Source organism: Haematobia irritans, chromosome 2, assembly GCF_050003625.1.
Source record: "Haematobia irritans isolate KBUSLIRL chromosome 2, ASM5000362v1, whole genome shotgun sequence".
NCBI classification, from domain to species: domain Eukaryota; kingdom Metazoa; phylum Arthropoda; class Insecta; order Diptera; family Muscidae; genus Haematobia; species Haematobia irritans.
Genome location: NC_134398.1, coordinates 41,258,932 through 41,275,498, shown reverse-complemented (window position 1 = coordinate 41,275,498; position 16,567 = coordinate 41,258,932). Strand labels below are relative to the sequence as shown.

Here is a 16,567-nt window from a genome sequence, read left to right as displayed (position 1 = left end):
AATTTTCCAAAAATTTTCTATAGAAATAAAATGTTGACAAAATTTCCTACACAAAAAAAATTTTGAGTATTTTGTATTGAAATTTCCTACATAAATAAAATTTTCACAAAATTTTCTATAGAAATAAAATTTTTCAAAAATTTTCAATAGAAATTATTTTATAAAAATAAAATTTTGCAAAAAATTTCTATAGAAATAAAATTTTGTAAAAATTTTCTATAGAAATAAAATTTTGAGAACATTTTCCATAGAAATATATTTTGACAAAAGTTTTTATAGAAATAAAATTTTTAAAAATGTTTCTATAGAAATAAAATTTTAAGAAAATTTTCTATAGAAATAGAATTTTGCAAAAACTTTTTACAGTAACAAAATGTTGACAAAATTTCCTACACAAAAAAATTTGACAACATTTTCTATAGAAATAAAATTTCCTCCATAAATAAAATTTTGCAAAAAATGTCTATAGAAATAAAGTTTTGAAAAAATTTTGACAAAATTTTCTATAGTAATAAAATTTTCTATAGAAATAAAATTTTGTCAAAATTTCCTACATAAATAAAATTTGACAAAATTTTCTATAGAAATAAAATTTTGCAAAAATTTTTTATAAAAATAAAATTTTGCAGAAAATTTCTATAGAAATAAAATATTGCAAAAAGTTTCTATAGAAATAAAACTTTGACAAAATTTTCTATAGAAATAAACTTTTTACAAAATTTTCTATAGAAATAAATGTTTACAAAATTTTCTATAGAAATAAAATTTTGCAAAAATTTTCTATAGAAATAAAATTTCGCAAAAATTTTTTTATTGAAGTAAAATTTTGCAAAAATTTTCTATAAAACTAAAATTTTGCAAAATTTTTTTATAAGAAATAACATTTTGACGAAATTTTCTATAGAAATAAAATTTTCTAAAGAAATAAAATTTTGCAAAAAAATTTTATAGAAGTAAAATTTTGCACAAATTTTCTATCGAAATAAAATTTTGCACAAATTTTCTATCGAAATAAAATTTTGAAAAAATTTTCTATAGAAATAAAATTTTTCATAAAATTTTCGATAGAAATAAAATTTTGACAAAACTTTCTAAAGATATAAAATTTTGCAAAAATTTTCTATAGAAATAAAATTTGACAAAATGTTCTTTTTGGTACGTTTCCGTTAGAACGTTTAAAACTCGATATATATATTTTTAGTTAAATTCCAAGTCCTACGAGAATTACATAAATTAAAATCATCGCAGTGTTCATATAGTCTCCGAATGTCCACTGTTTCTACATGATTTCTTCTTTAGTAATAAATGTGAATTGAATTGAAATATGTTTTTATTACAAAGCCCTTATATGAAAACCAAAAACCTTTCATCCACTTGAGACTTGTAATCGACCCATTTTTTCATTAAAAAAAATCGCCTGCGTCATGAAATCATTGATTTGTAAACCCAAAGTAAATGGACTTTCCATTTACTTCATTTCCTTGGTAAAATCCAGAAGTTTTGGATAACCAGTAAAATATATACTCACCGCCACCCACCATAGTTCATATGGCCACAAACTGAAAGAATGGGGACAACGATAAGAATCACAACGATTCTTCTCCATTTATTGGTTGTAAAATCATTAAGATCAATTGAGAGGAAATTCAAAAAGAAAAAGAATATGAAAAAAATCTCTACAAATCGATACAAGCGATAGGACGCAACAAGCACCAGTAGATGATTTTTTTGTATTTATTTTCCGGGAACCCGACACTCAGACCAATCAATGTAAAGAAAGACGGGGGAAAAAACACAGCCAACGAAACTACAAAATATACTCAAATGCATGTGTGTGAAGATAAATTCGAATTTAAAATTGCGGCAGAGGCCTTAGCCGAGACACAAACCAGCACCTTCAATATAATTTTAAATTCGAATTTAATTTTTTAAATTCGAATTTAATTTTACAAATATATCCTTTTTTTGAAAACGCTAAGAATTTTTAAATGGAATTTGATAGAATTCGTTAAAGACGGCCCTGAGTATCCTTAATTTGAACAAATTTCATCACAAAAATAACTTAGAAACCGGCAAAATTAAAATTTTGTTTAACAAAAAAGGGACCATTGTGCGAAAACCGTTCGGGGTTCCAAAACGAAACCACCACCATTGGATAGGTCTTAGTGCGCACTATTCAAATTCGAAATAATTTCATTAGAAAAGTATTTCAGAAAGCGGAAAATTGCAAAATATTTTCCGACTGAATTTACACCAACAGGGCCACTGTGCGAAAACCGTTCGGGGTTCCAAAACGAAACTACCACCATTGGATAGGGGTTAGTGCGCACTATTCAAATTCGAAATAAGTTCATTAGAAAAGTATTTCAGAAAGCGGAAAATTGGAAATTATGTTCCGGGTCAATTTTCACAAATGAGGCCACTGTGCGAAAACGGTTCGCGGTTCCAAAACGAAACTACCACCATTGGATATGTCTTAGTGCGTACTATTCAAATTCGAAATAATTTCATTAGAAAAGTATTTCAGAAAGCGGAAAATTGAAAAATATTTTCCGGGTGAATTTACACAGGTGAGACCACTGTGCGAAAACGGTTCGGGGTTCCAAAACGAAACTACCACCATTGGATAGGGGTTAGTGCGTACTATTCAAATTCGAAATAATTTCATTAGAAAAGTATTTCAGAAAGCGGGAAATTGGAAATTATTTTCCGGGTGAATTTACACAGGTGAGACCACTGTGCGAAAACGGTTCGGGGTTCCAAAACGAAACTACCACCATTGGATAGGGGTTAGTGCGTACTATTCAAATTCGAAATAATTTCATTAGAAAAGTATTTCAGAAAGCGGGAAATTGGAAATTATGTTCCGGGTGAATTTACACATGTGGGACCACTGTGCGAAAACGCTTCGGGGTTCCAAAACGAAACTACCACCATTGGATAGGTCTTAGCGCGTACTATTCAAATTCGAAATAATTTCATTAGAAAAGTATTTCAGAAAGCGGAAAATTGAAAAATATTTTCTGGGTGAATTTACACAGGTGAGACCACTGTGCGAAAACCGTTCGGGGTTCCAAAACGAGACTACCACCATTGGATAGGGGTTAGTGCGTACTATTCAAATTCGAAATAATTTCATTAGAAAAGTATTTCAGAAAGCGGAAAATTGAAAAATATTTTCCGGGTGAATTTACACAGGTGAGACCACTGTGCGAAAACGCTTCGGGGTTCCAAAACGAAACTACCACCATTGGATAGGTCTTAGTGCGCACTATTCAAATTCGAAATAATTTCATTAGAAAAGTATTTCAGAAAGCTGGAAATTGGAAATTATGTTCCGGGTGTTCGGGGTTCCAAAACGAAACTACCACCATTGGATAGGGGTTAGTGCGTACTATTCAAATTCGAAATAAGTTCATTAGGAAAGTATTTCAGAAAGCGGAAAATTGAAAAATATTTTCCGAGTGAAAGCCTAAAGCCTAAACCTTTCGAAATTCATGTTCAACATTTTCTTTTACTTACTAAATGAACACTTTTTTAAGGAATGTATGTTATTTTCTTTTTTTGTAATTCAATTGGCAGTTCATTAAATAATTTAATTGATTGTCTCAAATAAAAAAAATGAGTTTTCTACCAAAATCAATCAAATTTTTAATTTAATCAATTAAAAATCAAGTGAAAGTGCCAAGAAAGCAATTACTTTTTAACCAAGAATATTTTTTATTTCAAATTAATTCTGTTATTGAATCAATTTCAATTAGAAAATTAATTGGATCAATTGATTTCGGGATTGAATCAAGAAAAAATTCCTGTGCAATTAAAATTATAATTGAAAATTTAGTAGAAATAATTATTGTAGTTTCCGTATACATATTTTCATATTCAATCGGAATCAGTCATACACAGAAAAAAATATTTTTTGTATTCAATCACAAAAGTAATTGATCCAATTAATTTTTAATTGAAATTTCTTAAACGATTGAAATGATAGTATCAATTAAAAAATTTTTTGTTCCAATTAAAAAATTAATTGATACAATTAATTTTTGTGATTGATTTTTATTTCAATTTAAAAATTTGTTGAACCAATTAAATTTTTAATTGAATATTTTTAAATTCAAGTAAAAGTTTAATTGGAAATATTTTGATGGTATTTTTCTGTGTATGCACTGTTATGAAATTACAAGAAACCTTAAAGTGAAATGCTTGCACAGAAAAAATATTTCTAAAATATTTCCAATAAAAAAGTTGAAGACCCAATTAATTACAAAATTAAAAAGAGAAAATGATTCAACTTAAAATACTAATAACAATTTTTATTGAATAAAAAGGATTTTCAATGCAAAATATAATCGAAAATTTTGCAATATAATTTTTTTTTTAATTTTTAGGGTTTTGCAAAATTTTTAAATTACTAAGATTTTTTAATTACTAAGAATTACAGAGAGTTTAAGAAATTATTTAATTTTATTTTGAAAGTGTTAGGATTTGCTAATTGTTTGCAAATTCGATGGTAGAGAGTTCCACAGACGGATGCTGAATATGAAAAATGGTTGTTCCGATAAAATAGTCTTTATATATAATTAATTTTTAGTACTGATACGACAAGCAGTTTATTGTCTTAATTTAAAAATTAGTTGAATTAACACTACAATTGATTGTAAATTCCGAATTAATTAATTTAATTTTGTAATTTCTAATTAATTCTGTGATTTATGCTATCTATTTCCTTATGTAAGCAATTTCAATAAAAAAATTAAATTAATAAAAAATTGCTTCAGTGAAAAAATTTTGTTTTGCGATCTTAATCAATTACACTTTTAATTGAACCAATGGATTTAATTGAATTTTGCGATTCGGAACCGCGAATCAACCAAATCTTCATCACACAGCAAAAATACAACCAATATATTTTAAATTAAAGTTTTAAATAGTAATTTAATTTAAAATCTATTTCACCACAATTTATTTGATTTCATTATTTATTTAAGTAAAATAAAAATCTATTACAAAATTTAATTGGAACGACTAATTTTTTAGTTGTTATAGATGATTGATATTTAATTGAAAATTTAATTATAAATTGATTGGAGCAATTAATTTTGCGATATATTCTCTTGTAAAAGTATTGCAAAATTTTACTTCTTCGCATTCAAACGCAGTCAACATAAAAGTTTATTGATAAATATCACTTGTTCCCAAAGTGTGAGTTCTACACAGAAAAAATATCACCAACACATTTCCTATTAAAAAGTTGATAGACGTCTAAAATTTTTTCATTAATAAACTAATTGATACAATTAACTTTTTAATCAAGATGACAACAAAGTTAATTCATAATCTTAAAAGTTTTAAATAGAAAACTAATTGAAGCAATAGCCTTTTTAATCAAACTCAGAAGACTAAGTAATTAACAAAGTGATGGACATTTTTTTTTTGATTTTTAACTAAAAATTTATTTCAAACAAACAATTTTGTAATCAAATTAAAAACAGTCAGTTAAGAATGTAATTGAAAATAGTTACATTTTTAATGAAAAACTTAATTGAGTTTTGCAACTAACATCAATTAAATTTTCAATTGAATCAGAAAGAAATAAATTAATTTTTTAATCAAGTATATTTTTAATGCCATTTTCGCGATTTAAGACATTTCAATTAAATAATTAAGTGTATCAAATTAATGTCGCGGTTGAATCAGAAAAAAAATTTTGTGTTTATACAAAAACGAATATTGACAATATATACACCCAGAGAAATAATTGGTTGGAATTCAAGTACGACAACAAATAGATAGTGGAGACCTACAATTTTTAGTTGTTTGGAATAAATGTTAGTTACTTCCCTTGTTTAATGGTTTCTATAACCAATATAATAGCTGTGTGACTAAAAGTTCGTACACCCGACTAAATATTGGTCGTTATTTATATATTGAAGTAAGCAACCATTTCAATTTATTCCATATTGTTGTGATAACTAATTTGTTTTGCCAATATGTCACCAAACCCAACAGAAAGTCTGTCTGGTCAATAAGTTAGTTGTGTTAACAGATTCGATAGTTATAAAGGGAACTTGTTGCTATGGACTACATATATGACAACAAATAATCTTTTGTTTCATTAATTACATAAAATTTTAAAAATCAAGTTAGATTTTTTTTTCAAGGTAAGTAAGATAAACATCAAATTGCAACTCACTCTTCACCATTTCTCTTAATTTCCATAACACATTTCTCTTAATTTCCATAACATATGTAGAGATATCTTAGCAAATGTGAGCATTACTGAGGTTGGGAAAGGTAAATATAAGGTTTGTCTGCCTCATCATCGGTCTCAAAATCTCAACTTTCCCCTGCTGCCGATATATAAGAAAAACTTCATGAGTCTGATTGAATCCCAAGTCACACTGAAAATTGATCACGTGTTTGTGAGTGGTCGAACTAACAAAGTTAATGTATGGGCGTGACAATTGGCGGAAGTTGGGAAAATCCATGTTATTCATTTGCTATGGAACGCTTCCAATTATGATAATATGGTACTACAACAACAACTGGAAATATTTGATTGTGCTTTTGAAGATTTTGCAAATCTCCACCTTAGCTATTTCATGGGGTTATCTTTTACCCTTCATAAAAGGCTTTTTACAAGATCCTTTTTGATCAATAACTACAATATACATTAATATATAATAAAATAAAAACTAAAATGAATTCAACGGATTTTTTCTTTAAATTCGCAAGCATTGGTTATCGGGCAAATAGTTAGTTGTTTTAACAAACGAATGCAATTTTATTGGTTGTGATTGCCAATTAGACTATTAATGTGCCCAAAATGTAGTTCTTTAAACTATTTTATATACTGTTGTGTTAGACAACAATTGGTTGCTTCAACAAATTTTGTCGGTTATATTCTGATAGTAGATGGGACCAAATAATTTGGTTGGCAAAAAAATTGGTTGGCACAACAAATTTGTTTTCTGTGTGTAGAAAAGTTTCTTTAACATTTAAATAAAACTTTAAAATTTTATTATATCTATATATTGTGAAGACTTTTGTGGGTATTAAAGTTGATCTCAAGCCGTTTCCAATGAACCTAGTCTCCATACCGCACGCGGCTTAGTTTTCACACAGTGGGCTCCGTTGTAAAAATTTGTTGAAAAAGTATTTTCAAATTTGTGCAAAATAACCGGGATAATAATTTTCAATTTTCCGCTTTCTGAAATACTTTTCTAATGAAATTATTTCGAATTTCAATAGTACGTACTAACCCCTATCCAATGGTGGTAGTTTCGTTTCGGAACCCCGAAGGGTTTTCGCACAGTGGCCTCATTTGTGAAAATTGACTCGGAAAATAATTTCCAATTTCCCGCTTTCTGAAATACTTTTCTAATGAAATTATTTCGAATTTCAATAGTACGTACTAACCCCTATCCAATGGTGGTAGTTTCGTTTCGGAACCCCGAAGGGTTTTCGCACAGTGGCCTCATTTGTGAAAATTGACTCGGAAAATAATTTCCAATTTCCCGCTTTCTGAAATACTTTTCTAATGAAATTATTTCGAATTTGAATAGTGCGCACTAAGACCTATCCAATGGTGGTGGTTTCGTTTTGGAACCCCGAACGGTTTTCGCACAATGGTCCCTTTTTTGTTAAACAAAATTTTAATTTTGCCGGTTTCTAAGTTATTTTTGTGATGAAATTTGTTCAAATTAAGGATACTCAGGGCCGTCTTTAACGAATTCTATCAAATTCCATTTAAAAATTCTTAGCGTTTTCAAAAAAAGGATATATTTGTAAAATTAAATTCGAATTTAAAAAAGTAAATTCGAATTTAAAATACATTGAAGGTGCTGGTTTGTGTCTCGGCTAAGGCCTCTGCCGCAATTTTAAATTCGAATTTATCTTCACACACATCTCAAATGCGATAAAAATGTGCATGAGAAATTGCTACACTGACTGACTGATGATGAAGAAAACATATCCATGGGAATAATGGTTGAGTGTTGGTAGGGTTGAAGAGGCAAGAATGTGTAAATATTTTAAATGTGTAGTCTGGAGACATTGCTCCTTTTGCGGGCAACAGGGGCTGTAGTTTTTTGTTATTAATAAAAATTAACACAAATTCGAAATGTTCACTTAAATGATATCAGACATTGTTTATTTTTTTGTAGGGATAACATATGTTGGTGGGTTTTTGGGAAGGGTGGTTGTATGTGATGGAGAGGGGGTATGGGAACATCTTCCAAAGGCCAAAAAATGGCAGAAGTCAAAAATGGACTATATCTATAAATATACAATTTTGACAAAATTTTCTATAGAAATAAAATTTTTACAACATTTCGATGGAAATAAAATTGTGACAAAATTTTCTATAGAAATAAGATTTTGAAAAAATTTTCTATAGAAATAAAACGCTGACAAAATTTTCTATAGAAATAAAATTTTGACAACATTTTCTATAGAAATAAAATTTTGACAAAATTTTCTATACAAATAATATTTTGACAAATTTTTCAATAGAAATAAAATTTTGACAAAATTTTCTATAGAAATAAAATTTTGACAAAATTTTCTATAGAAATAAAATTTTGACAAAATTTTCTATACAAATAATATTTTGACAAATTTTTCAATAGAAATAAAATTTTGACAAAATTTTCTATAGAAATAAAATTTTGACAAAATTTTCTATAGAAATAAAATTTTGACAAAATTTTCTATAGAAATAAAATTTTGACAAAATTTTCTATAGAAATAAAATTTTGACAAAATTTTCTATAGAAGTAAAATGTTGACAAAATTTTCTATAGAAATAAAATTATGACAAAATTTTCAATAGAAATAAAATTTTGACAAAATTTTCGATAGACATTTTTACAACATTTCGATGGAAATAAGATTTTGACAAAATTTTCTATAGAAATAAAATGTTGATAAAATTTTCAATAGAAATAAAATTTTGATAAAATTTTCAATAGAAATAAAATTTTGAGAAAATTTTCTATAGAAATAAAATTTTCATAAAAGTTTCAATAAAAATAAAATTTTGACAAAAGTTTCTATAGAAATAAAATTTTGATAAAATTTTCAATAGAAATAAAATTTTGACAAAATTTTCTATAGAAATAAAATTTTGACAAAATTTTCTATAGAAATAACATTTTGACAAAATTTTTTAAAGAAATAAATTTTTGACAAAATTTTCTATAGAAATAAAATTTTGAGAAAATTTTTTATAACAGATTGGCTGATAAGTCCCCGGTCTAACAAAAAAAAAACATTTTTTTTTTGTCAAAATTCGTTTTTATTATTCAACATAGTTCCCTTCAAGAGCGATACAACGATTATAACGACCTTCCAATTTTTTTTATACCATTTTGGTAGTACTCCTTCGGTTTTGCCTCAAAATAGGCATCAGTTTCGGCGATCACCTCTCCATTGCAAGAAAATTTTTTCCCTGCGAGCATCCTTTTGAGGTCTGAGAACAAGAAAAAGTCGCTGGGGGCCAGATCTGGAGAATACGGTGGGTGGGGAAGCAATTCGAAGCCAAATTCATGAATTTTTGCCATCGTTCTCAATGACTTGTGACACGGTGTGTTGTCTTGGTGGAACAACACTTTTTTCTTCTTCATATGGGGCCGTTTTGCGCGATTCCGACCTTCAAACGCTCCAATAACGCCATATAATAGTCACTGTTGATGGTTTTTCCCTTCTCAAGATAATCTATAAAAATTATTCCATGCGCATCCCAACAAACAGAGGCCATTATTTTGCCAGCAGACTTTTGAGTCTTTCCACGCTTCGGAGACGGTTCACCGGTCGCTGTCCACTCAGCCGACTATCGATTGGACTCAGGAGTGTAGTGATGGAGCCATGTTTCATTCATTGTCACATATCGACGGAAAAACTCGGGTTTATTACGAGTTAACAGCTGCAAACACCGCTCAGAATCAACACTTTGTTGTTTTTGGTCAAATATGAGCTCGCGCGGCACCCATTTTGCACAGAGCTTCCGCTTATCCAAATATTGATGAATGATATGACCAACACGTTCCTTTGATATCTTTAAGGCCTCTGCTATCTCGATCAACTTCATTTTACGGTCATTCAAAGTCATTTTGTGGATTTTTTTGATGTTTTCGTCGGTAACCACCTCTTTCGGGCGTCCACTGCGTTCACCGTCCTCCGTGCTCATTTCACCACGCTGGAATTTTGTATACCAATCAATTATTGTTGATTTCCCTGGGGCAGAGTCCGGAAACTCATTATCACGCCAAGTTTTTGCTTGCACCGTATTTTTTCCCTTCAGAAAACAGTATTTTATCAAAACACGAAATTCCTTTTTTCCATTTTTTTTTCACAATAAAAAAAGTTGCTTCACAAAAGACGCTCTATCTCACAAACTAATTGACTTACAGACGGCAAATTTTGACACGAATCATTTGAAGGTTGGTACTATATAGAAATAATATGCATTTAATACTAGCGACGCCATCTATGTGTCAGTGCGGGGACTTATCAGCCAACCTGTTACGTGTGCGAATATACTACTTCCATTCCACGTTGGTTTGGTCAGCCCACATATTTCCATTTGGGAGAAATTTGGAAATTTCTTTCCAGGATGAGTGGCCCATAACACAAAATGGCCAATATCTTGGCTCCCCAGCGGGTCTGGAACACATGAGTTATGTGCTTGAGTAGATCTCGGTTTCTACTTTCATTCCACGTTGGTATGGTCAGCCCACATATTTCCATTTGGAAGAAATTTGGAAATTTCTTTCCAGAATGAGTGGCCCATAACACAAAGTGGCCAATATCTCGGGTCCCCAGCGGGTCTGGAACACAAGGTTTGTGTTTTTGAGTAGATCTCGGTTTCTATGTCCATTCCACGTTGGTTTGGTCAGCCCACATATTTCCATTTGGAAGAAATTTGGAAATTTCTTTCCAGGATGAGTGGCCCATAACACAAAGTGGGCAATATCTGGGCTCCCCAGCGTGTCCGGGACACAAGGCTTGTGTTGTTTGGTAGATCCCGATTTCTACTTCTATTCCCAGTTGGTTTTGTCAACCCACACTTGTTTGTTTGCAGTCTGCGACCCACTGTATAAAAGTGGCCATATCTCCACACCACTGATTGTTATGGAGTATTGGTACGCCTTTTTGGATAGAGTTCGACCTATATTATACAATCTGATATATTATTTTAACTAATTTGCGCGTTTTGTGCATTTTGTTACAATTATTTTTGACCATAAATCCATTATAATGTAACTTTAGTTCCAACTTTGACATATAGGGGGCGCTTATTTTGTGGTTTTATAACGAGATCCATTATAATTTATTTTCACACACATATCTATATATCCGATAACTGGTGCCACGATATCTGTACATTAGACTTTTGAATTTTGACTTTTGAATTTTGATTTTTTGTAATAACCAATATCTGTTACTGGAATTTTGCCTGATCAATTCCTCTCAAATGGTTTCATAGATATAGGCGATCCAATATCGGGGCTATACATTGCCGATATCTGACGATAATATAGCTCAAAAACTGTACATGAGACTTTAGAATTTTTAATTTTGGTTTTTTGTAATAACCAACATCTACTACTGGCATATTGTCTTGTCAATTCCACTAGAACGGTTTCTTAGATATAGGCGATCCAATATCGGGGCTATATATAGCCGATATCTTGTGATAATATAGCTCAGACACTTTTGAAGTTTTAATTTTAATTTTTTACCACAAATAATATCTATTACTGGCATTTTGTCTGGTCAATTCCTCTCAAATGGTTTCGTAGATATAGGCGATCCAATATCAGGGCTATATATAGCCGATATCTGACGATAATATAGCTCAAAAACTGTACATGAGACTTTTGAAGTTTTAATTTTTGTTTTTTGCCAAACTGATATCTATTACTGGCATTTTGTCTGGTCAATTCCTCTCAAATGGTTTCATAGATATAGGCGATCCAATATCGAGGCTATATATAGCCGATATCTGGTGATAATATAGCTCAAAAACTGTACATGAGACTTTTCAATTTTGAATTTTGATTTTTTTGTCGTAACCAATATCTATTACTGGCATATTGTCTTGTCAATTCCACTAGAACGGTTTCTTAGATGTAGGCGATCCAATATCGGGGCTATATATAACCGATATCTGGTGATAATATAGCTAAAAAACTGTACATGAGACTTTTCAATTTTGAATTTTGATTTTTTTTGTCGTAACCAATATCTATTACTGGCATATTGTCTTGTCAATTCCACTAGAACGGTTTCTTAGATATAGGCGATCCAATATCGGGGCTATATATAGCCGAAATCTTGTGATAATATAGCTCAAAAACTTCTGAAATGTTAATTTTGATTTTTTTGTCGTAACCAATATCTATTACTGGCATTTTTTCTGGTCAATTCCTCTCAAATGGTTTCGTAGATATAGGCGATCCAATATCGGGGCTATATATAGCCGATATCTGACGATAATATAGCTCAAAAACTGCACATGAGACTTTTGAAGTTTTAATTTTGATTTTTTTGTCGTAACCAATATCTATTACTGGCATTTTGTCTGGTCAATTCCTCCGAAATGGTTTCGTAGATATAGGCGATACAATATCGGGGCTATATATAGCCGATATCTTGTGGTAATATAGCTCAAAAATTTTTGAAGTTTTAATTTTGATTTTTTTGTCGTAACCAATATCTATTACTGGCATTTTGTCTGGCCAATTCCTCTCAAATGGTTTCGTAGATATAGGCGATCCAATATCGGGGCTATATATAGCCGATATCTGACGATAATATAGCTCAAAAACTGTACATGAGACTTTTGAATTTTGTTTTTTTTTTTTTTTTTTTTTTTTTTGTCGTAATCAATATCTATTACTGGCATTTTGTGGTCTGGTCAATTCCTCTCAAATGTTTTCGTAGTTATAGGCGATCCAATATCGGGGCTATATATAGACGATAATATAGCTCAAAAACTGTACATGAGACTTTTTATTTTTAATTTTGATTTTTTTTGTAGTAACCAATATATATTACTTGCATTTGGTCTGGTCAATTCCTCTCAAATGGTTTCTTACATATAGGCGATCCAACATCAGGGCTATATGTAGCCGATATCTGGCGATAATATAGCTCAAAAACTGTACATGAGACTTTTTATTTTTAATTTTGATTTTTTTGCAGTAACCAATATCTATTATTTGCATTTGGTCTGGTCAATTCCTCTCAAATGGTTTCTTAGACATAGGAGATCCAATATCGGGGCTACATATAGCCGATATCTGGCGATAATATATCTCAAAAACTTTTCAAGTTTTAATTTTGATTTTTTGGTCGTAACCAATATCTATTACTGGCATTTTGTCTGGTCAATTCCTCTTAAATGGTTTCGTAGATATAGGCGATCCAATATCGGGGCTATATATAGCCGATATCTGAGGATAATATAGCTCAAAAACTGTCTACTACTGGTCAATTCCTCTCAAATGGTTTCGTAGATATAGGCCATCCAGTATCGGGTCTAAAGATAGCCGATATCTGACGATAATATACCTCAAAAACTGTACATGAGACTTTTGAATTTTGAATTTTTTTTTGTCGTAATCAATATCTATTACTGGCATTTCGTCTGGTCAATTCCACTAGAACGGTTTCTGAGATATAGGCGATCACCGCTATCGGTGACGCTCAAATACCCTAAATGAAATTTTTAATTTTTTAATTGTTATTTATAGTCCAGGCCAATATCTAACACTGTCATTTTGTCTGGTCAATTCCTCTAGAATATTTTCCCAGATATGGGCGATCCAATATCAGAGCTATATGTTGCTGATGACACTACATCTCAAATACTGTGCAAGAGATTTTTGACGTTATTTAAGAATTTTATTTTGATACCCCTTAGATGTTTTTATTTTTACTATCTTATGTTCATTAGTTCAGGATTTATTGACGCTTTTCTACGACTTTAGAGTCATTAGCAGTTATCTGTTATGGATCAACTTTTCAATGATATAAAACCACTAATGCTGACGGTATTTGGCAGTTTTCCACCACAAAGTTGCCTGTTTTTAAGAAAAACAATTTTTTTGGAATGCGTTCCACAAGTAAATTTCCGTTCCAAAAATATGAATTTTGCTTAGCCGAGACACAAATCACGAATTTAACTCGCGAATTTATTTTCACACCCTTATTTAGATTTTTTTTTTAAATTTTCATGTTAGAAACTTGTGAACTCAAATTAAGTAAACTTCATCCATTTTGTGAACTATTTTACAACTTGCTAATATTGTGAACTATTTTCCAACTTGCTAACATTTTTCTCATTATTAGTTCAAGTCATTAAATAAAAAAAATTATAATAAAATAAAAAAAGAATTTTCTCACATTTGAGAAAATTTAACTAAAATCTCTTAAGTTTCATGAACTGAAAAAAATGAAATCGGCTATAAAAAATGTCGTTGCCTTTTTTCTGGATGTATAAAACAAATTTTTTTATTTGTAATATATTTCTATTTTTTTTATAAATCATATTATAAAATAAATAGCCAATATGTTTTGCTAAATATTATATTTCTTTATTTTTACAGATATCAACACAGCAAAAAAACCAACAAAATCATGGAAATATTAAAAGGGAAAAAATGCAACATCACTCAATCAATATGCCAATAGCAAACGACGAAACATTAAGGAGTAAAAAATAAAAAAATACCCATATATAAGAGCTCCTTTAAATCCCTAGTGGAGAGAGGGATACTGGGATTTTATTAATAATGGTTATATAATTTCACAAAAAAAAAAAAAAAATACGGAATAAAATCAAATAAAATTATAGTTGAGGACAAGCTAACAAAAAAATCCAATCTTATCCTTTGCCTGAGTAGTGGGGAAATTGAAGTCTCATCAGAAAAAAATTAACAACGAAAGTTAAAATTTTTTCTATTGAACTTTTACATTATGATTCTGTGGTAAAAGCAAAATATTTCGATAATCATAATCAAATTGGCCATAAATCCAATACCCTCCCTGTAAAAAAAAATACAAAACGTGTAATAAATATTTGCCAAGTTCACACAAAAAAAAAAACTCTTGCGCTTGTATGGAGCTAAAATAAGGGATTATTTGAAGAGTCCTTCAAGGCAAGTACAATAGAAACGCAACAGCAACAACAACAACAAAATAACCTTAACTGCCATAATATACTCCTTGGAATTTTTGTACAATAATTGAGGAACTCTTTGCGCTACAAAAAAAATATATATAAGAAAAATATACAAACAGGATTCGACGACAACTTTAGCCGCTGGTTTATATTTTTGCCATTTTTAACTCGAGCACCAATGCCATTGTATGAAATATCGCAATTACGATAATCGTTGAAGTTTATAACATAGCAACTTTCCTCAATTCAAAACCCTTTTCCTCTCTGGCTCTGTGTTGATTACAGCAACTCAACATCATCAACCATCGACAATAAAAAAAAATCAGAAGCAAACGTAAAAAGTTCTTCCGTTTGGGTTGATTATCCTTGTTGCTTGGCTCGATAGATTTTCCAGCAGCAGCATCATCAACAAGGAAAGGTTAAATAAAGTAGAGAGTCCCAAAAAAAAAAAAAACGATTACAACAAAACATAAGCGGGTATATCTTTCGGTCTATCCCCATTAATTTCGATTTATTTCTTGATACCACCATACAAACCACAATTTTAAAACTCAACTCCTTCTGGTAGATTTCACCCATTCCATTAGCCACAAATCCACCCACCGCTACTCCCTTAGGTTTGTTTTGTTTTGTTTCGTTTTTATGTGGAAAATTCAACAAAAGCCATTAAATAAATAAAACTACAACAAAAACACGGGAGAGAGAGACCTCCAGCCACGAAAATAACAACAGCCACATTGCAAAAAAAAAACCATCGCAGTTAACATCCAGCTATCGATTTTCAATATTTGTTTTGGTGGATTTTTTGGTTTGAAAACTTTAGCAATTCTACTTTGTGCTGGATTATACAAAAAAGGGGAAAAATTGGGAAATACATTTTCCAACCCCCCCTAAAGCAAGGATATACTCACCAACGGTGGTATCGTCATCGTCATCGTTATTGCTTGAAAACGTCTATCACAAAAACCGTCAACATTATTGCTGTCACAATTTTTGGACCATTTTGCCACCACAAAGAATGTCATCGACAAAATGTGGTCTAAAAATGATTTTTATAGCGATCATTTTTGTCATCATCGTAAATGGTAAGTAATAAAGATCAAATAATATAAAAAAAAATATATATATATAATAAAAATATTTAAAAATTAATTAATTCATAATAATATCAAAACAAGTGAGTAAAGTAGAAAATCAGGCGGGCCATTTATAGCATACCCCAAAAACCGAACCTACACACAAAAAATTTTTTCTCTGATTCAATCACCAAATTAATTGATCCAATTAATTTTTTAATTGAAATGTCTTCAATCACGAAAATGATAGTATCAATCACAGTTTTAATTGGGCATAGAAAAAATTCTTGATTAAAAA

At 30.1% G+C, this 16,567-nt stretch overlaps 1 protein-coding gene across 3 annotated transcripts in view; it reads left to right on the top strand.

Annotated features, from left to right (window-relative positions):
• Window positions 1–16,567, top strand: part of kuz (zinc-dependent metalloprotease kuz) — a 532,667-nt gene that overhangs the window by 16,404 nt on the left and 499,696 nt on the right. For all 3 annotated transcript variants that reach the window (XM_075293842.1, XM_075293840.1, XM_075293841.1), the window contains exon 2: window positions 14,619–16,278. In XM_075293842.1, the coding sequence (XP_075149957.1) occupies window positions 16,212–16,278 (67 nt within the window). In that variant the 5' untranslated portion in view covers window positions 14,619–16,211. The remainder of the gene's footprint in view (window positions 1–14,618; window positions 16,279–16,567) is intronic.